The sequence below is a fragment of the Crinia signifera genome, chromosome 6 (genome assembly GCF_055691185.1).
Source record: "Crinia signifera chromosome 6, ASM5569118v1, whole genome shotgun sequence".
In the NCBI taxonomy this organism is placed as follows: domain Eukaryota; kingdom Metazoa; phylum Chordata; class Amphibia; order Anura; family Myobatrachidae; genus Crinia; species Crinia signifera.
The window spans coordinates 88076332-88097752 of record NC_139222.1 but is presented as its reverse complement, the minus strand read 5'-3'; the positions used below and the strand labels follow the sequence as shown (position 1 = coordinate 88097752).

The 21421-nt window shown below is 43.9% G+C and overlaps 1 protein-coding gene across 1 annotated transcript in view; it reads right to left on the bottom strand.

The window, feature by feature from the left end:
- Positions 1-19732, bottom strand: part of LOC146007783 (adenosine deaminase-like) — a 62431-nt gene extending 42699 nt beyond the window's left edge. Inside the window, exon 1 of the mRNA XM_083146392.1 lies at positions 19248-19732. Within this exon, the coding sequence (XP_083002518.1) occupies positions 19248-19448 (201 nt within the window). The 5' untranslated portion in view covers positions 19449-19732. The remainder of the gene's footprint in view (positions 1-19247) is intronic.
- Between the last annotated feature and the right edge of the window lie 1689 nt (positions 19733-21421).

The window sequence follows — 21421 nt, the reverse complement described above, 5'->3', positions numbered from 1 at the left end:
AGCGTCGGGATTTTGACCGCTGGGATTCCGACCGCCGGGATTTTGACACCATCCGCACTGTTGATGTAATTACTGTTGACCCTATGATCTACACCCTGTGCAGAATCCTTGTATAAAATGCCTATTATTTGCATTCTAAAAGAAAAATCCAATCTAATCCAACGACCCAGGTATAAGTCACATGATAAAGGCGACCCAGAAACAGAAGCTACAATGTAAGATGTTTTTATTTCAGGTTCATTTAGGTTGTCATCTGTTACAGTTCTTACTTATATATTGTTAAAAATGACACAATGTACTCTAAAGAACCAAGTCAGTAACCCACTTTGTTATGAATGTACAACGTTTACTCTCCATGTAACTTCTAATAAATAGATTTGTAAATAAATAACATACTGAGAGGGTAAACGGGAACGGAGAAGAAAGAATGGTTGTCCTAATTACCCAGGCTGCACCTTGCTTCTACAGCCCATACTAGTCATAGGAACTGTAATCACTCCCTATTAGTGCCACAGGCTTGCCAGTTCCGCAAGGAGGAAAAGACCTGTGTGACTCAGCCTGTAACATTCAGCTAAGGAGGCTAAAATATGATCCTGTCAGGTACAGAGAACAAGAACAGCTTTCATGTAGACCCTATGACAAAGCGGGTATGAGTCCAGTGTGCAAATGTAACCTTCTCTTCCTTCCAATCCCTACGTACAAATTAACCTGTTTGAACCCGCTCACTTGTTCTTGACAGCAAGCAGCAGCAGAACACCAGTCTTATATTTGTGGAGCTCTGTCACCTTCTTCCTTAACACCTGCTTTATTCTGGTTACCGCTGATTATGTATACACTGCATGGGTCTTCTACCTGTGGCCCTCCAGATGTTGTGAAACTACATGTCCCAGCATGCATTGCCACATTTTTTCCTACAAGAGCATGCCAAAACTGTCAGGGTATGCTGGGACATGTAGTTCCACAACATCTGGAGGGCCACAGGTTGAAGACCTGTGGTATACAGTATCAGGGCCGGACTGGGACCAGAAATCGGCCCTGGCATTTTGAGCACACAGGCCCACTTGAAGCAAACGGGACCCTTGCAAAAGGGGCATGGCCTAATGGAAAGGAGGTGTGGCCTCACAAAAAGGAGGCATTACACTGGGCTCAGCAGTTATATGACAGGGAGATGTATAGAGAGGGAGAGAGAAAAAAGTGATTGACAAGGAGAAGAGAGATGAAGGGGGAAATTTACTAAAGGAAATTTGTAAAAAATAGGTGTATTTGTATACAGAAATACACTTATTTTTGACATTTACTATCCCGAAAATACGGCAATTCATATTTGTATTGATAGCACATCAATACGACTACGAATTGCCGTATTTTCGGGATAGTAAATGTAAAAAATAAGTGTTTTTCTGGATACAAATACACCTATTTTTTTACAAATTTCCTTTAGTAAATTTCCCCCGAAGTGTCATAGTTGGGAAAGAGAGAGGGGACAGTGGGTGGGAGAGAGGGGTGATGGAAAGGGGGGGGGTGAGAGGGGAAAGTGAGTGAGACGGAAGAATATATATATATATATATATATACACACAGTATATATATATATATATATATATATATATATATATATATATATATATACCTCCTCCACACACAGACACACTATATAATGTATGACTATCACCTCCCTTATATACTTATGCCTATTTGCTGCACACACATACCCCTTAAATACATATATGCCTAGCACCCACATCCCCAACAATTTTACACCCATGTATATACTGTATGCTTAGTTCATGATGCCACACACACTATTAACCTAATTTTTTCATCTGAGTAGTAGGCTGGTAGTTGTTCCTCTGTGCTGGGACGGTCACTGCTGAGTTCTCTCCTTGTTCTTAGCAGGGGCAGGATGCAGAGTCGGCAGTGTAGAGGCGCTGCAGCCAGCCAAGGTGCTTTTCACATATCATAGCAGCTGCCTAGCAATTTATACCAGGGCAACTCGCTGTGTTTGATCCTGTGAGGCGCTGCCAAGCCTAGTCATAGACGTTAAAGGCATGCAAAACGAAGATGTGCTATAGCTGCCTGGGGAGGAGGGAAGGAGCATGCTGCTGTCTGGCCGGCTCCAACTTCATGTCAACGCAGCAGTCCACTGAAAGGCAGATCAGCTCGCCCCAAATACTTTAAATGTCACCCTGTCCTGGCTGGCTCACTGCAGTATGTGTGGCCCTGGGCTCCCACGAGGGATGACAGGCGGGGCCTGGCTCATGGTGGTGTGTGCGGCCCCGGGCTCCCACGAGGGGTGGCAGGCGGGTCCCGACAGCAGGCTGTTTTTATATTGAGGCTGTAGTTATCACGTGGCGCTGGAGATTAGCCCAAGCTGTTTCCCTCGGTCAGCAGCACTCCTCCGCTGCCTCCTTCCTGGCGGAACATCACGCACGGCGGGTCACACGGGGTGTTTATGTCAATCAGGGCGGGAGGGTGGAGCATCCCAGAAGGAGGAGACTCCACACATGCGGCCGGTCCCCTGCGCACGCTAATGGACGTCATATGCAAATGACGCGCAGTGGCACTGAGCACAGTGACACCCAGGAGGCAGTCACCTCAGTGCTGCTGCTGAATCTTATACAAACTGGCAGCACGAAATCGGCCCACAAGGCCATCGGCGATTCTGGCATTTGCCAGAAGTGCCAGATGACCAGTCCGGCCCTGTACAGTATAATGCATGAGAAATGATTTCTCTTATACTTCCCCCTATTTATATAAGAAAATATCTTTGTGCATACAGGTCTTTTTTATAGATTGTTACTCATTTTAAACTGGTATGGTGCCCATACACTTGTGAGTGTACAATCATACAATTTCGATAAATTGCAGTGACAAATTGAATGCATTGCACACCAGTTGCATGTGTCACCCACCTCAATGCATGGCAAGTTGATCAAATCTCACATCTCAGGATATTATTTGCTGCACATAATATTTAATGAACCTATGTGCAATCGAAGGTGGGGTTTTAACACATGCAATTTACCACGAATGCAATGTGTGATCTGTGGTGTTTTGACATAATTTCCTGTACACTCCCATCCCAGAAAAAGCTGGACAGACAAATGCTAACAGATCTGCTCTCTGGTATATACAAGGTATGTAGGCTACCCCACTGCCTACACCCTGCCCCACCAATGTGTGATTATGGCTCCACACTGCCCATCAATATATATGCTGACCGCACCCTGCCCCACCAATGTATTATTATGCTGGCTGCACCCTGCCCCACCAATGTACTGTTATGCTGGCTGCACCCTGCCCCACCAATGTACTGTTATGCTGGCTGCACCCTGCCCTACCAATGTACTGTTATGCTGGCCGCACCCTGCCCCACCATTGTACTATTATGCTGACCGCACCCTGCCCCACCAATGTATTATTATGCTGGCTGCACCATGCCCCACCAATGTACTGTTATGCTGGCTACACCCTTCCCTACCAATGTACTGTTATGCTGGCTGCACCCTGCCCCACCAATATATTCTTATGCTGGCTGCACCATGCCCCACCAATGTACTGTTATGCTGGCTGCACCCTGACCTACCAACGTATTATTATGTTGGCTGCACCCTGCCTTACCAATGTATTATTATGCTGGCTGCACCCTGCCCCACCAATGTATTATTATGCTGGCTGCACCCTGCCCCACCAATGTACTGTTATACTGGCTGCACCTTGCCCCACCAATGTACTGTTATGTTGGCTGCCCCCTGCCCCATCAATGTATTATAATGCTGGCTGCACCCTGCCCTACCAATGTATGATTATGCTGGCTGCACCCTGCCCCACCAATGTACTTTTATGCTGAATGAGGGCAATTACCCTAGCCCTCATTCCATCACCTGATTTCAGGTCACATAGGGCATGGGATTTATCGCATGATTGTATGCACATGGAATGTGGAAAAAAGCACTTCATATGCGATTTTTCGCATGGGAAGCTTCAAGGAAATCAAAGCTTGATATCGCATCACATACAATCGCACAAATGTATGGGCTCCATTACATACCCTCTTTATGAATTAGTAGCTACTGTATAGCAAGAGACTCAAACTTGCAACATTAAGGCAATATCTCTGAAACCGTGTATCTGTATCCATTACACATATGAGATTCCCCCTGTGGAACACATAATTGATTTTGCCTTTATATGTCTCCTCCATTGGCTGTTTCATAAGGCATCGCTAACTAATAAGATATGACAGTCTGACACACTGATATGGGATTTAAGCTCTCCTTATAAAGAACAGCTGCTGCAATACGTGATACACAATACTAGTAGCACGGTCTAGGATTATTGAAAGTGTGTTCATATGCACAGAATATTTGTACATTTTTCTGTGTATTTCTTGAAATGTATGTAATATACGGCAGGCTAATTATTATAATGCTTAACATGTATATTTTCCTACTCTTTTGATACATGATTACTGATAAGTCAAATTATACAAAGGTACGCTTACTTTACATTCTTGTAACAATTGCTTTTTGTTATTTGTCTTGTTGTTCTGGATTGAATATCCTTAATTTGGAAATATTTTAACATTATATAATAAAGAATATATTTTCATTTTCATTTGCAATATCCAAGCGTGCCGCCCAAGTGTGTGCTTTTATTTTTCCCTATACAGTATATACCCTCTTTATATACAAAAGAAACCTGTAGATCCTACTTTAAACTATATTCTTGAAGAGGCATCCTGACTCGGTTGACATGTATTAACTTAACAGTCAGTAAGTCGACCACTGTTTTTTCAACGTGGACAAAAGGTTGACAAAAGGTTGACATGGCAATTGTCGGCACACGAAAAGGTCAACATGAGTTTTTGACAACTTATTTTTGGAACTTTTTCATACTTCGCCATTCATTTGGCCTACCACTGAGCATGGCACCTAGTCCAAAGCATGGCAACCATTTCCATGATCATCTTATGATGTGTCGACCTTTTGCCATGTCAACATGTGCATGTTGATGTTTTGGGGTCAATCTAGACACTGTTGACGGAATTACTGTTGACCCTGTGATCTACACACCTTGCAGAATCCTTGTATAAGATGCCTATTATTTGTATTCTAAGACAGTTCGGTACTTATGTAATATCTGGGCGCCCGATTTTTTCATTGCATCGCATCACATCACATGCAATATAGTGGCATACAATTCATGCGATGCAATTTTTCATTGTAAAGACCCAATTTTTTATTGTATAGTCACCCATGGCTGATTTCATACCCCCACTATCCAACTATGCACTGAGTTTATTTTATATAGTGTGGCGAGCGCAGCGAGCCACCGAGCCTGAAGCGTGGCCAGCGGACGCAGAATACATGTAAAGTAATCCGCGTCCGCTCGCCACGCTTCGGGCTCGGTGGCTCGCTGCGCTCGCCACACTATATAAAATCAACTCCATGCGTAGTTGGATAGTGGGGGTATGAAATCACCCATGGGTGACTATACAATTAAAAATCTGGTCTTTACAATGAAAAATCGCATCGCATGCCTTAAGTAGTGGCATGCAATGATAAAATCGGGCGTCCACATAATACACAAGAACCGACAATTCTCCTGATTTAACAACCCAGCTATAAGTCACATGACAAAGGCGACCCAGAAACAGAAGCTACAATGTAAGATGCTTTTATTTCAGGTTTATTCAGAATCAGAATCACTTTATTGTCCATGTATACTTTCGTACACTAGGATTTCTTTGTGGATACAGTGCAGCTTCAAGAATGGTACAAGAGGGATGAAAGGATATACATACTGTACATTGCATCAGTGGTGCATACAAATGACAATTCACATGTTATGATTTGCAAGGTTAGATAGAGCTGTCAGGTGTTTAGATTAGGAGTATCTTAGAGTATATTGTTCAATAGTTGAATAGCTGTCGGGAAGAAGCTTTTTGTGGTTTTTGACGACTTGGCAGGGATGGACCTGAAGCATCTACCTGATAGGAGAATACAAACAAGTTATGGCCAGGGTGGAGTTTGTCTGCCACGATCTTCTTAGCTCGCTTCTTTACCCTGCTTAAATATTGTTCCCTTACAGGGGGGAGGTCCGTCCCAATCATCTTCTCTGCTGTCCTCACCTCTTTATAGGCTTTGTTTGCCAGATTTATTGGCCCCTCCATACCAGATTGTAATAGAGGAGCATAGAACGGACTCCCCGATAGCAGTGTAAAAAAACCACAGCAGCTCCTGCGGAATGTTGAATTTTTTCAGTTGCCTCAGGAAGAACAGTCGCTGTTGGGCCTTTTTGACAATGAAAGATATGTTGGGCTCCCATCTGAGGTTGCGAGAGATTTTTGTCCCAAGGAATTTGAAGGTCTCTACCCACGACACCACTCTGTTGGAAATTACCTGTGGGACCTTGACATTTGGTTTTCTCCTGAAGTCTACTATCATCTCAACTGTTTTGATTGGGTTTAGGTCCAGGTTGTTTCTGCCTCACCACTGTGAAAGCCTGTCCATTTAGGTTGTCATATGTTACAGTTCTTACTTATATATTGTTGAAAATGACACAATGTACTCTAAACAACCAAGTCAGTAACCCACTTTGTTGATGAATGTACAACGTTTACTCTCCATGTAACTTCTAATAAATAGATTTGTAAATAAATAACATACTGAGAGGGTAAACTGGAACGGAGAAGAAAGAATGGTTGTCCTAATTACCCAGGCTGCACCTTGCTTCTACAGCCCATACTAGTCATAGGAACTGTAATCACTCCATATTAGTACCACAGGCTTGCCAGTTCTGCAAGGAGGAAAAGACCTGTGTGACTCAGCCTGTAACATTCAGCTAAGGAGGCTAAAATATGATCCTGTCAGGTACAGAGAACAAGAACAGCTTTCATGTAGACCCTATGACAAGGGTATGAGTCCAGTGTGCAAATGTGACCTTCTCTTCCTTCCAATCCGAGTTTATGACAGGATCTGCTGCAGGAAACAGAGTGAGATGAGTATATGTAATCTTTACTTATATAGTTACTAGGAAAGGGTGAGCAATCCAAGGGGCAAATTCAGACCAGTTCACACAGGTCCACATTCCTTCCCGTCCCTGATGATGGGGGTCTGTGCATATACCAGGGTGCTCGCTGCCTGATTGAGAGGCAGGGGGTGTTCCAGAGTGGGCACGCTGCGTTTTTTGGGTGTGCCCACATACACATTAAGCACGTCCTTAGAAACGTTGGATGGTCCAATCAGAACACAGGCATGCCCCTGCCTGCTCAGGGGGGACAGCTGACACCACATGATGTCAGCACCCTCCCCTAATCCCCCGGGAAGCGCTCAAATGAAAAGTACATCCTGGTTTACTTTTCATTACGGACAGAGGAAAAATCATTCGATTCGCAAGCAGGTCTGAATTACCCCCCATGAGAGGTACTGGCTGCAGGTGCTGAAATCTGAAAAGCCCATTAACCAGTGTGCAGTTCGGACCGCCCATTCCACTTCCTTCTCATGTAGTAGCTAAGTGGTGCATTATATATTATCACCATTTACTTCTATCGCACCAGTGTGTTCTGTTGTGCTTTACAGTAATGCTGTGGTGATATGATGGCAAATACCAGATTACACTCTGCCTGCATGCATTGTACTCTAGTGTAGAGGTTCCCAAACTGTGTGCTAAGGTACCCTGGGATAGACACAACGAAAACCAGTGCTAGTGGCTGCCAATAATAAAACATGTAAACAATCAGAAGCACAAATGTGCACCACCACATAACTAAACCTATGGCTGACAGTAAAGGCACCATTTACTTCAGTTATGTTTCTATGTACGAGCATAGTGGGCCATGGAGGAGGAAAACACCTGCTCAGTACCTGTCCCTCCAACACTATCTTCTACACCTCTAGGCATAAAATATTGTATATAACATGGATTTATTTTGTAGATCGCTTAATAAAGAATCTAGAGGGGAACAGTCTATATAATTAACCCAAATACGTACCTGATTCAGTGTGGAACCCTATGCCAATATTAGCACAGTTGGTCGCATGCCTAACAATTGTTATGACATCAAACCGTGTGGGGTCCTGAGGACCGAGTTTGAGAACCCCAGGTCTAGATAATGCCAAAGATCACTGATATCTGATCCATTTGGATCCTGTTTATCCTCTCGTGCACATGAGTGAACATAGTTCGCATATGTCTGGTCAGACCCTGTGGAATAGCTGTCACAGGACACATGGGGGCACACCTGGAATTATGTGGCACACATGCAGGCACCCCTGGACTGATACGGTACACATGGGGGCACCCATGGTATTATACGGCACACATGTGGGCACCCCTGGACTGATATGGGACACATGAGGGCACCCCTGGACTGATACGGGACACATGGGGCACACCTCAAATTATACAGCACACATGCTGGCACCCCTGGACTGATACAGGACACATTCAGGCACCACTGGACTGATACGGGACACCTGGGGGCACCCATGGTATTATACGCCACACATGTGGGCACCCCTGGACTGATACAGGACACATCCAGACACCTCTGGACTGATACGGGACACATAGGGGCACACCTGGAATTATACGGCACACATGCAGGCACCCCTTGACTGATACGGGACACATGGGGGCACCCATGGAATTATACGGCACAGATGCGGGCACCCCTGGACTGATACGGGACACATGTGGGCACCCCTGGACTGATACGGCACACATGGGGGCACCCATGGTATTATACGGCATACATGTGGGCACCCTTGGACTGATACGGGACACATGCGGGCGCCCCTGGACTGATACGGGACACATAGGGTAAACCTGGAATTATAAGGCACACAAGCGGGCACCCCTGGACTGATAAGGGACACATGGGGGCACCCATGGAATTATACGTCACACATGTGGGCACCCCTGGACTGATATGGGACACATGCGGGCACCCGTGGAATGATAAGGAACACTGAGCAATATATTGCTGAGCACAGGGGCGTAACTAGGACTTTATGGGCCCCATAGCAAAAATTTTAACACCCCCCCCCCCCCCCCCCCCATAATCACTATAAGGGTGGTGGGGGTAAGCAAAAGAAACAGTGAGGGGAGTAAAAGACAATGGCCAGGTTTAAAGTAGAAATGAGGTAAAAACACCACAATATGGTGTGAGACAGGGGAGGCAAGGCAAAGGGGTTCACCTATACCCCTTTAACATTGCAGATTTAACACGGTATATTGCAGTTTTTTTACCCTTTTAAAACGGGAACAGCTGCAGTGTGAAAGCTCCATTGTCAATTTAACGGTTACAGAATACCGGTATTTTGAATCTTGTTAAAAGCAGGATCCTACACGTTTCTGAGCCATTTCCCCTGCAGTCTGAACAGCTCAGAAACAGTATTTGCTACAAATGATAACCACACAAGGGTTATCTCCCTGCATGATCCCCGCCCACAAGCAGGAAATAAACATTTAAAATGACATTGTATGGCTTTCTATGGGTGAAACGGGTTGAATCTGAAAGGTACAAAAACTGTATTGAAACTGCAATAAACCGTGTGAACAGGGATCAGAGAACGGGTCTGTTGCGCATTCAGCTGACTATTTAGTGCACTTTCCACTAAGGTTCCTCAAATAAACCTATGTTCTGCGCTGTCTCCAAGCCATTCAGCACATACAAATAAATAAATGAAGCTGGATAGTGAAGTATGTCAATCACTAGTGCATATCATTAAATAACAGCCATAAAAACATATAATATAGACACAACAATGATTAAAAATTTCATCCAGAATAATCAGCACTGAGAGTAAAGTGCATGTGCATCCAAAACAAGGCAAAGGTTGAAGGATTACCGGATCTTGTGGGAACTGAGTTCTCACCAGTTCCACATGCGCTTAGATACAGTCCCCCCAGGGCATATCAGCTGGGCGCTTGTAGTGTAGTGATCCTGGTCCTGCAGTCTCCTCGCCTGCCTCATACACAGTCCACCAACGCGTTTCTTCCTCCGTAGAGGACTTTTTCAAGGTGTCCTGCATCACTGTATATGAGCCCTTTAAATAGCAAGTCTCTTCCCGCGTTTTGGCCGGACTCTAATTAATCCATGAGAACTACATGTCCCATAGTCCTTTGCCAAACCCGCGGGACTTCCTGTTCGCCGCTGCCGGCTTGCAGGGTATCTATAGCAACCCTGGCGTTCTGACGCAGCAGAGCGCCGGGTGCATCATCACGTCACTTCCGGTCCGGCAAACATTAGGATCCCTTCTGTAGTGTGGGCTGTTGTTATGCTTTGCGTAGTGCCGTAACGTAACTTCCGGTACGGCATGTAATGACTACAGCTCCCAGGATTCCTTCTGTAATGCCGCGACTTCACTCTCCTCCTATTATCAGATAGTTTCATGGTAACCAGGCAACAGGGGCACCATGTTTTATCCCTCTGTTCCGTATGCTCAAATTTATCTATAGATATAAATAAAACATGGGTTAAACAAAAACCTACAATCCATTAAATTTAGACAACTTATTAAAATATTTTAAAATACATTATTTAAAAAAACAAATATTTTTTTAAAAAAGGGCACTGTTTTGAAAAGGGCATTATTTCAAAAACATAATTATATCTCACAAGAACCACTTAATTTCAAAGTCAGAGTTCAGACCTCCGGGCACCAGTGTATTTAGGTCATAGATTGTCTGCATCTCTGCCCGGGCCAACTGTCTGGCTAAACCTTTCTGTCTCCAGTTCTCTTTAACTTGTCTTAACCCACAAAAACTTGTGATATCTTTTGTATTGCATTTGTGGTGCACTCTAAAATGTTCAGAGAGTGCATGAACCGTTAACCCTTTCCTAATATTCCTAAGGTGCTCACTTATGCGCAACAAACTGGCAAACAAGGTGATATTGAGCGCTGATTAAATTATTCTGAACTGCAGCTGCACCAAAAAAGGGGGATTACCTAAACCCCTTATAATAGGACCAAGCAGAAAAAAAAGAATATGGAGCAGCGCTGTACTGAACAAATAGAAAATAATTTTTAATTAAAATATAAAATATAACAATATTGTGGCCAACAATAGACAAACAAGACTCACAACATATAGTTGGTTAGTCCATATTTAAGACTTTTGTGGCTTTTTAGCAGATATATTCAAGTAATCAGTGCTCTCACTTGTTGTGCACATACAAGATTTTAGAATATACTTATGGTTCTTTAAAGCTCAGGAGCAGTGATGGGGTGTATGGGGCTGTAGATACCGCGATGCTTCTCCGACCGGTGGTTCTATCCAATTACACGGTCATATCCGAGATTTGATCGTTGGTGGTGTCTAGTGGTAGCCAGAAAACGTCCCCTCTGTTCCTCAACGCGTTTCTCCGCCTAAAGATACTTTTCAGCGGCTTCCTCAGGAGTGTTTAAACCCAATCAATCGCTTCCGCCTTTTATGGTGGATTTAGACCAACTGCGCATGCTCCCGCTATGCGCACCAAGCCTCTCTCTCGTGCCGTCTCTCACGCCGGGGCTACTTCCGGCTGAACGTAGCTGTTGTCAGCCGTGCTTGCGTGATAAGCCTCAATTTGAACCGCGATTTGCGTGTCACGCCTCAGAGTCGGCGGATAATAGCCATATCTCTCTCGTTGTCTAGGCAACTGGATGTTTATATCGCTGATTCTTAAGGCTTCGTTTTCTGCATGACGGGTAGAGATAAAGAAAGTTCATTGCGTTCACTTATAATTATTTAGATGGGTCACCAGTGGGTATTGATTTCCGGTGGGGATTTTCACATATAACACTTACTACACATAACATATAACATGTATAAAATACACATTAAAATTAGTCATTAGAAATATCTATTATAATAGAGCGAGATATGTTTTTTAGAGTATAAATACTCTTATTTTACAAATCATTATTCAAACACAATAATATATGCAAAAATTATTTTTGAATAAAACAAGGAAAAAAAATGGGGAATTTTTTTTTATAAAAATACATTTTTATTTTTATTAATTTTTTTTCGCCATTTTTTTTCCTCGTAGTCACAAATGCCCACTCGAATTTAGATGAGGAATTATCATTCTCTTTTATTGTCGGTTCCAAAATACTATTTCTGTCATCTCTATAATTTTGTTCTTTATCATACCAATTTTTTCTTCCTCATATCCCGATGACGTAAAGTTATTCTCCATGGCAATTGCTTGCACTTTATATGTATCAACCTCTGTACAGTTTCGTCTTAGACGTCTGAATTGACCTTCTGGGATTGATTTAAGCCAATCGGGATGGTGACAACTGTTGGCCTGAATATAGGCACTTGAATAGGTGGGTTTACTGTAATTTTTTGTTTTTATTTGATTTTCCTCTATGTATACGGAGATGTCCAGAAAATTGATCTCTTTAGTACTAAAATCGAACGTAAATTCAATATTAAGATCATTAGTGTTCAGATAATTTAAAAATATCTTTAAAAGTTCCTCCCCTCCTCTCCATATAAAAATGACATCGTCGATTTAGCGTCTCCATAGCACCAGGTTCGCCCCCTGAGGGCCGTGGTTCCAAATTTTTTCCTCTTCCCACTGGCCCATAAACAAATTAGCGTAACTAGGGGCGAACCTGGTGCCCATCACGGTGCCCACATTCTGGAGATAAAAGCTGCCATTAAACGAGAAATAGTTATTCTCTAAAATAAAACGCACTCCTTCCAGTAAAAACTCTTGTAAAGGAATATCCAAACTGCTGACATAAAGTGCTTTCTGGTGGGAAATTATAGTATAAAGTGACTTTACGTCAGCTGTCACCAATATATTGCCGTCTTGCCACTCCACCGTTTTGAGAACATTGAGTACATCTCTTGTGTCTTTCAGATGTGACTTGACACAAAGTCTGACCAGTAAAGAGAAGGATCCTGTTGAATCTAACCCCACACCGCAGAGAGGGAGAAAGAATCCAAAAAAATCTAAAACAGAGGAGCAGGGAAATAACACTATGTATAAAAGTAGAAAATGGATCCCTCCACATAGAAGAAATTGGACAAACCATAGAGGCGAAGATAGGACAAGAGACAGAAAGGAAGAATCTCCACCTATCAATAGACATTTTCGCCCAAGGTGGCAACACCAAAACCCGAGCTGGGGTAACAGAGGGGAAAGAGATAGAGGCAGAGAAGAACAGCAACCCCATTATAGAAGGGATGATAGGCCCAATGGGAGGAATAAAGACTGGGAGAATAAAGACCTGAGGTGGGAACATCCTAATAGGTTCGGCCCACTTAGAAATGAACATCAACCCCCACCCACTTTTTTATCCAGGCGGAGAGACACATTCAGACTGAGATAACTTATGTAAAAAAAGGACAGGTAAGAAAACCAAACCCAAAAAAGAAGAAAAATGACGACAAAAAAGATAAAAAACAAAAGGAGGACGGGGACAAAGGTAAAATTAAGATTTTTAACCTCAGTGATCATCAACTGCAAGTGGCTGAGATATCAGTCCTAGAAAAGGGTCTCAAATAGGTACTTGTTTCCTAGCACGGCCACAAAGATCTTGATCGTGGGCATCGTGAGGAAAAATCGCCCGCCCGCGATTTTCCCATAGGGAACAATGTTAAATACCTCAATTTAGCCGCGATGCCCCCGATTTCCCATAGGAATCAATGTTAAATGGCTCAATTGACCCAAATCATCATAGGGAACAATGGGAAATGGGCCAGAAAACCCAAAAAACACAGCTGAACACTGAAATGTCCCCCCAAAAGTAGTTGACGCCACCCCACGATCAACGCGAACTAACTTTTATTCCCCCTTTTTTGTAGATATTGAGAGAGGTTTCTCTGTAAATTTCATTTATACCTGAGACAAGATGGACGTAGCATTTAAAACGGCGCAGGATTAAAGTAGTTAATGCGCAGCTGAAAGAATTCGATATTGCGAGTGATGTTAACCAAGGAAATTCATTTCCGTGTCCCTTAGCGTCATTGACACGCATTATTACTTCCGCGTTCCAGCGTAACCAGCGACCGTGACACGCACGGCCATCTTGTTTCCGGTTATTACATCCGGACATCCTGCCTGTGTAAATCAGACGGGATTCCAAACCGGTGTATCTGCAGATTGTGGGACTATAAATACAGGGTTTGAATGCCCTACCATTGAACACTCCTGAAGAAGAAGTCATTCGAAACGCGTTGAGTGTACTAAATGGTTCCAGTCGAGGTGAACAGCTGCAAGAGGCATTACATCCCAGATCTTCAAGTCTCCTGCTCCGGACGGGCTGCTTTTGGACTCTCTACGGGTGTCTGTGTCATTTGTATCCTGTGCTGCTGTTTTGCCACTGTTGGAAACCTTATGCTGTTTTAAACGTCTACAATTTGTAAGTGTGGACTTTTATTAAAACGTTGTGTTTTTAAAGGTTAATTTGCACTATTCCTTCTTTTTGTCTTGCCCCCTTGTTGCATGTCCTGCGAAAGGGAGGTTATTACCATTACAGGTTATCGCTGTAAACCAGTTGAAACAGCTCTGGAATTAATGGTGATATAAATCCTTCATTTTCTCTGGCTATACACTGAGCGCTATTGTGTTTGTCATACCACTCTGTACCAATTTTCCTAGCACGGCCACAAAGATCTTGATCGTGGGCATCGTGAGGAAAAATCGCCCGCCCGCGATTTTCCCATAGGGAACAATGTTAAATACCTCAATTTAGCCGCGATGCCCCCGATTTCCCATAGGAATCAATATTAAATGGCTCAATTGACCCAAATCATCATAGGGAACAATGGGAAATGGGCCAGAAAACCCAAAAAACACAGCTGAACACTGAAATGTCCCCCCAAAAGTAGTTGACGCCACCCCACGATCAACGCGAACCCGAAGCGTGGCGAGCGCAGCGGTACGCGTCCTCCGACCTTTTCATACCCCCACTATCCACGTCGGCGTGGAGTTGAGAATAGAATAGTGTGGCGAGCGTAGCGAGCCACCGAGCCCGAAGCGTGGCGAGCGGACGCGGATACCTGTGAAGCCCGCGAAGGGACGCGTTTACCTGTGAAGGTATCTGCGTCCCCTCGCGGGGCACGCTGCGCTCGCCACGCTTCAGGCTTGGTGGCTCGCTACGCTCGCCACACTATTCTATTCTCAACTCCACGCCAACGTGGATAGTGGGGGTATGAAAAGGTCGGAGGACGCGTACCGCCGCCCCTCGCGGGCTCGCTGCGCTTGCCACGCTTCAGGATGGCGTTGATCGTGGGGTGGCGTCAACTACTTTTGGGGGGACATTTCACTGTTCAGGGGTGTTTTTTGGGGTTTTCTGGCCCATTTACCATTGTTCCCTATGATGATTTGGGTCAATTGAGCCATTTAACATTGATTCCTATGGGAAATCGGGGGCATCGCGAGTAAATTGAGGCATTTAACATTTTTCCCTATGGGGAAATCGGGGGCATCGCGTCTGGACCATTTAAGCCTTTTTTAGCCGCATACGACGCGACCGACGCGATATTGACTTTTTTCAATGCATTTCAATGGGAAAATCGGGGGCATCGCGTCGGTCGCGTCGTATACCACTAAAAATGACACCCGATGCCCGCGATTGTGGCCGTGCTAGGAAACAAGTACCCTCAAATATGCCCCATCCCTCCCCCTAAACAAATTTTATACGTTTGTTGACCTGAACAAGTTTGTGTTAAGCTTGAAAAAGTTCTTCATCAATCAAGAAAGCAAGGGTGAAAAAGAGGAGGAAAAAACTCCCTTTAAACCAAAATCGGTTTTCAACCCTATATACACAAGAGGAAACTTTGTAGAGACATTCCTCAAACTTGTATCAGACGATATAAAGGAGATGGATCATAAAATCAACAAATGTAATCTGACTTTTAAAGAGCGTGCCGCTCTAAAAGGTCTAAAGGAAAAAGAAGATCTAATTATAAAACCAACAGATAAAGGGGGGAGAGTGGTGATCATGACGAAATAAAATTATGATAGAGAGGTTTATAGGCAACTTATGGACGGAGAGACCTACACTAAATTAAGAACTGACCCCACCAAGAGAATACTAGAGAAGATAAAAGCCCTTCTTGTTATTTATAAAGAAAAAGATGTTATCTCTGAGAAGGAATATTTATTCCTTTTGAATGAAGAACCCTCCATCCCAGTCTTTTATGTATTACCAAAGGTCCACAAAGACCCGGTCTGTCCCCCAGGAAGACCTATAATCGCGGGGATAGGATCAGCAACGGCCAATCTCTCCGAGTATATAGACTTCTTCCTGCAGCCACTTGTTGCCCTTAACAAGTCACATCTGAAAGACACAAGAGATGGACTCAATGTTCTCAAAACGGTGGAGTGGCAAGACGGCAATATATTGGTGACGGCTGACGTAAAGTCACTTTATACTATAATTGCCCACCAGAAAGGGTTGGATGCACTTAAGAAAGCACTTTATGTCAGCAGTTCGGATATTCCTTTACAAGAGTTTTTACTGGAAGGAGTGCGTTTTATTTTAGAGAATAACTATTTCTCGTTTAATGGCAGCTTTTATCTCCAGAATGTGGGCACCGCGATGGGCACCAGGTTCGCCCCTAGTTACGCTAATTTGTTTATGGGCCAGTGGGAAGAGGAAAAAATTTGGAACCACGGCCCTCAGGGGGCGAACCTGGTGCTATGGAGACGCTACATCGACAATGTCATTTTTATATGGAGAGGAGGGGAGGAACTTTTAAAGATATTTTTTAATTATCTGAACACTAATGATCTTAATATCGAATTTACATTCGATTTTAGTACTAAAGAGATCAATTTTCTGGACATCTCCGTATACATAGAGGAAAATCAAATAAAAACAAAAAATTACAGTAAACCCACCGATTCAAGTGCCTATATTCAGGCCAACAGTTGTCACCATCCCGATTGGCTTAAATCAATCCCAGAAGGTCAATTCAGACGTCTAAGACGAAACTGTACAGAGGTTGACACATATAAAGTGCAATCAATTGCCATGGAGAATAAGTTTACGTCATCGGGATATGAGGAAGAAAAAATTGGTATGATAAAGAACAAAATTACAGAGATAGACAGAAATAGTCTTTTGGAACCGACAATAAAGGAGAATGATAATTCCTCATCTAAATTCGAGTGGGCATTTGTGACTACGTTCAGTAGTCAGTATAAGGTCCTAGAAAGATCTCTACAAAAACATTGGGGGATACTACAAAAGGATCCGGTAATTGGAAATCTAATACCATCCCGACCCAAGTGTATCTACAAAAGGGCCCCCACCCTCAGAACCAATTTAGTGAAAAGTGCAGCCCCTCCAACTAAGGCAATGACCACTATAAAATCCAAGGGGTTTTTCAGATGTGGGTTGTGTCTGGGATGTAGGGGGGTCCCAGGAGAAGCGTCAAAAATAAATGAAATCTCTATCAATCAAAAAGTATATAAGATCAAAGATTTTGTGACGTGTAATAGTAGCAACGTTATTTATGCTATAGGTTGCAAATGCAACCTCTGGTATATCGGACGCACATCTAGACCACTGAAGGTGCGCATAAGTGAGCACCTTAGGAATATTAGGAAAGGGTTAACGGTTCATGCACTCGCTGAACATTTTAGAGTGCACCACAACTGCAATACAAAAAATATCACAAGTTTTTGTGGGTTAAGACAAGTTAAAGAGAACTGGAGACAGAAAGGTTTAGCCAGACAGTTGGCCCGGGCAGAGATGCAGACAATCTATGACCTAAATACACTGGTGCCCGGAGGTCTGAACTCTGACTTTGAAATTAAGTGGTTCTTGTGAGATATAATTATGTTTTTGAAATAAGGCCCTTTTCAAAACAGTGCCCTTTTTTAAAATAATGTTTTTTTTAAATAATGTCTTTTAAAATATTTTAATAAGTTGTCTAAATTTAATGGATTGTAGGTTTTTGTTTAACCCATGTTTTATTTATATCTATAGATAAATTTGAGCATACGGAACAGAGGGATAAAACATGGTGCCCCTGTTGCCTGGTTACCATGAAACTATCTGATAATAGGAGGAGAGTGAAGTCGCGGCATTACAGAAGGAATCCTAGGAGCTGTAGTCATTACATGCCGTACCGGAAGTTACGTTAAGGCACTACGCAAAGCATAACAACAGCACACACTACAGAAGGGATCCTAATGTTTGCCGGACCGGAAGTGACGTGATGATGCACCCGGCGCTCTGCTGCGTCAGAACGCCAGGGTTGCTATAGATACCCTGCAAGCCGGCAGCGGCGAACAGGAAGTTCCGCGGGTTTGGAAAAGGACTATGGGACATGTAGTTCTTATGGATTAATTAGAGTCCGGCCAAAACGCGGGAAGAGACTTGCTATTTAAAGGGCTCATATACAGTGATGCAGGACACCTTGAAAAAGTCCTCTACGGAGGAAGAAACGCGTTGGTGGACTGTGTATGAGGCAGGCGAGGAGACTGCAGGACCAGGATCACTACACTACAAGCGCCCAGCTGATATGCCCTGGGGGGACTGTATCTAAGTGCATGTGGAACTGGTGAGAACTCAGTTCCCACAAGATCCGGTAATCCTTCAACCTTTGCCTTGTTTTGGATGCACATGCACTTTACTCTCAGTGCTGATTATTCTGGATGAAATTTGTAATCATTGTTGTGTCTATATATGTTTTTATGGATGTTATTAAATTATATGCACTAGTGATTGACATACTTCAATATCCAGCTTCATTTATCTATTTGTATGTGCTGAATGGCTTGGAGACAACAGCGCAGAACATAGGATTTCAAGCGCCTGATAAGTGACCTTTCCCATTTTCTTGTTTTTGTGGTAAACTGCAATACACCGTTTACAACATGCAATATGAAAGGGGTTTAACTGGCTTTTGACCCGTTTTAAGACATGTTTACAAAAACGGTTGGAAACAGGTTTGCAATGTGAAACCAGTATTTGTTATCCCCCCCAGTACTAGCAGTCAGGTCTCCTGTGCCCTGGCGCCGGCTTCCACAGCAGTGGAGATGGTGTGAGAGCAAAAGAGGGGTGGGGCAAGAGAGGAGAGAGAGATGATTGACACAGAGAGAGGGAGTGAGAGAGGCAGGTGGATAGAGAGGGGTGGGGGGGAAGAGGGGGTGGGGGGAGAGGGGGTGAAGGGAGGAATGCGAATGGGGAAGTAAGGCAAGGGAAGGGGGAGAGAGAGCATGGGTTAGAAAAGCATTGACTTTGTCAGTCCACCCCCACTCCTGGGCTCCATCTCCTTCTCACCTGCGTAGTCAATGTCAGGTCCGCAGTAGCTGGTCTCCTCATCTCTGGCAGTGGCTGGTCTCTCAAATCCGCATCTCCCAGCTGCTGGTCTCCTCTGTGCCCAGCGCCGGCACCTGCAGCGGCTGGTCCTTCAGCAGCCCCATTTCTCACAGCAGCCAGGGGTCTCCTCTGCGTTGGCTCCCCCAGTGGCTGGTCCTTCATCCCCGGCTCCCCCAGAGGCAGCTCCCACAGTGGATGGTCTCCTCTGCCTTGGCGCTGGCTCCAGCAATAGCTGGTCTTCAGTGCCTCGGCTCCCGCAGTGGCTGCTGGTCCCTTAGCCCCGGATCCCCCAGCGGCTGGTCTCAGCGGGCTCCTGCAGAGACTGATCTCCTATGCGCTGCTGTCTTTCAGTAAGGGGGAGGGGAGCGGGGCACGCAACCTTTACCTGACAAAAATTAAAAAGGGCCCCCTTAGCAGCTGCATACCCTCTATAGTTACGCCACTGGCTGAGCAATTTTAAGCCAATTTTCTGATACACAAATTACAAAGCATCTTCAGTTTAACTTGTAGCTGAGCTCCGGGACAAGAAATGGTTAATCTGCCTCTGCCAGCGTTTCTGCATGAGTACAAAGAGGGCTGAGACTAACAAGCAAGGATTCGGAAACATGAAAAGGCTCATTTACATTGATGGATTCCTTAATCTTTTTGAGCTGTGAAAATTGTATTTGTCACTTCATGAAAATGAATAAAATTGAAACACAATACAGCAAGTTCCTCCTCCTGTTATTCAGGAACATGGAAGGACCCCTATACAATGAAGTATTGTTAATCCTTTAGCTGTACGAGTCATTGTAGCACTGTAGTACACTCTTTAGATACAGTATGCAGATAGCTGTGATAATGTACCACTATGCGCTATAAATATCTACAGAACCCATATATTACAACACTGTAATATAGATACACAGACCAGTAGTATAGTATGTAGCACAGTAAATTCTATAAATGATAACACTTTTTTAACCCTGCACTTGCACAGAGCACATGCAGATTGTGGAAGTGCTTCTTGCAAACAGACATAACCACTGTGATGAGTCAGTGCGGTGAGTAATACTCTTGAAGCCCGCAGACAGTTTCACTGACTGTCAGGAACTGGTACCAACAGTGTAATATGGCAGCAATTCCCAAACTTTTGTGAAGAATGGCACTCGGCCTAGAGCACCACAATATTTTTAAGGCACCCCTTGGTTAAATGCTTCTAATGGGGAAATTCATAAATAATATTAAATGAAGTACATTGTGTTTGCTATTGTTAATATCAGTTATGTTATGAGGGACTTGATTTGCTTTTGTTTGTCCACATGTGTTATGATTGGCAGCCACCAGCACTGGTTTTGCCTATTACATTGCCCAGAAAAATATGAATTGTTCCTGGTCCACCAACCCAAGTCACCCCTGCAAATTTAGTAATAACTTAATAAGTATTTACACCTTGTAAGTACTGTTATGCTCTCTCATGAAACTATTGTAGAAAAATAATGAACTCCACACAGACATAGGCATTCATCCACACTCGCACCACTTATCTAAGAAATAAAGACGCGTACAACTGAAATGGGCTTAAAGGGGACGGCTTATTTATTTTGAGCAGGGGCGGCCTATTTGAATCTAGCTGAAATTTACGTCCCTGCTCTAACTAAGGTGGCGGGCAAAGAACGTTATGCAAATAAATCACATCGCTAGTAAAAAATAACAAAGTAATAAAAATAACAAACTCCGGATCCAAGGGCCTCCTGCCCTTTTCTGCCCAGGACCGGCCTCCTGCCAGCGTCCATGGCAACAGCAGACTTTATATGCGGACTTTTCCCAAAGGGCCACTTGCCCTTAAGGCCAGGGGGTTGACCTTCTGCCTCTGCCCCTGACCTCGCATATCACTAAGGCAGAGCTCACCACTCTGCCCGAGCCAGAAAAAATTGGGCCACGTGCCCTAACCTACAAAATGTCCGCAACAATTTAGCCTATCCGAAGTAAATGATCGTTAAGGTCCAGATGTGTGCCCACCTGGATCGGTGATGCCCACATCTCGACATCAACCACCAGCTAAATGTAAATACCGCTCTAATTTAAACTACCGTTCTTTCCGCCATACTAAATAAGCCAAAAACGACTACACAGAAAACTTTCTAAGCAACCTT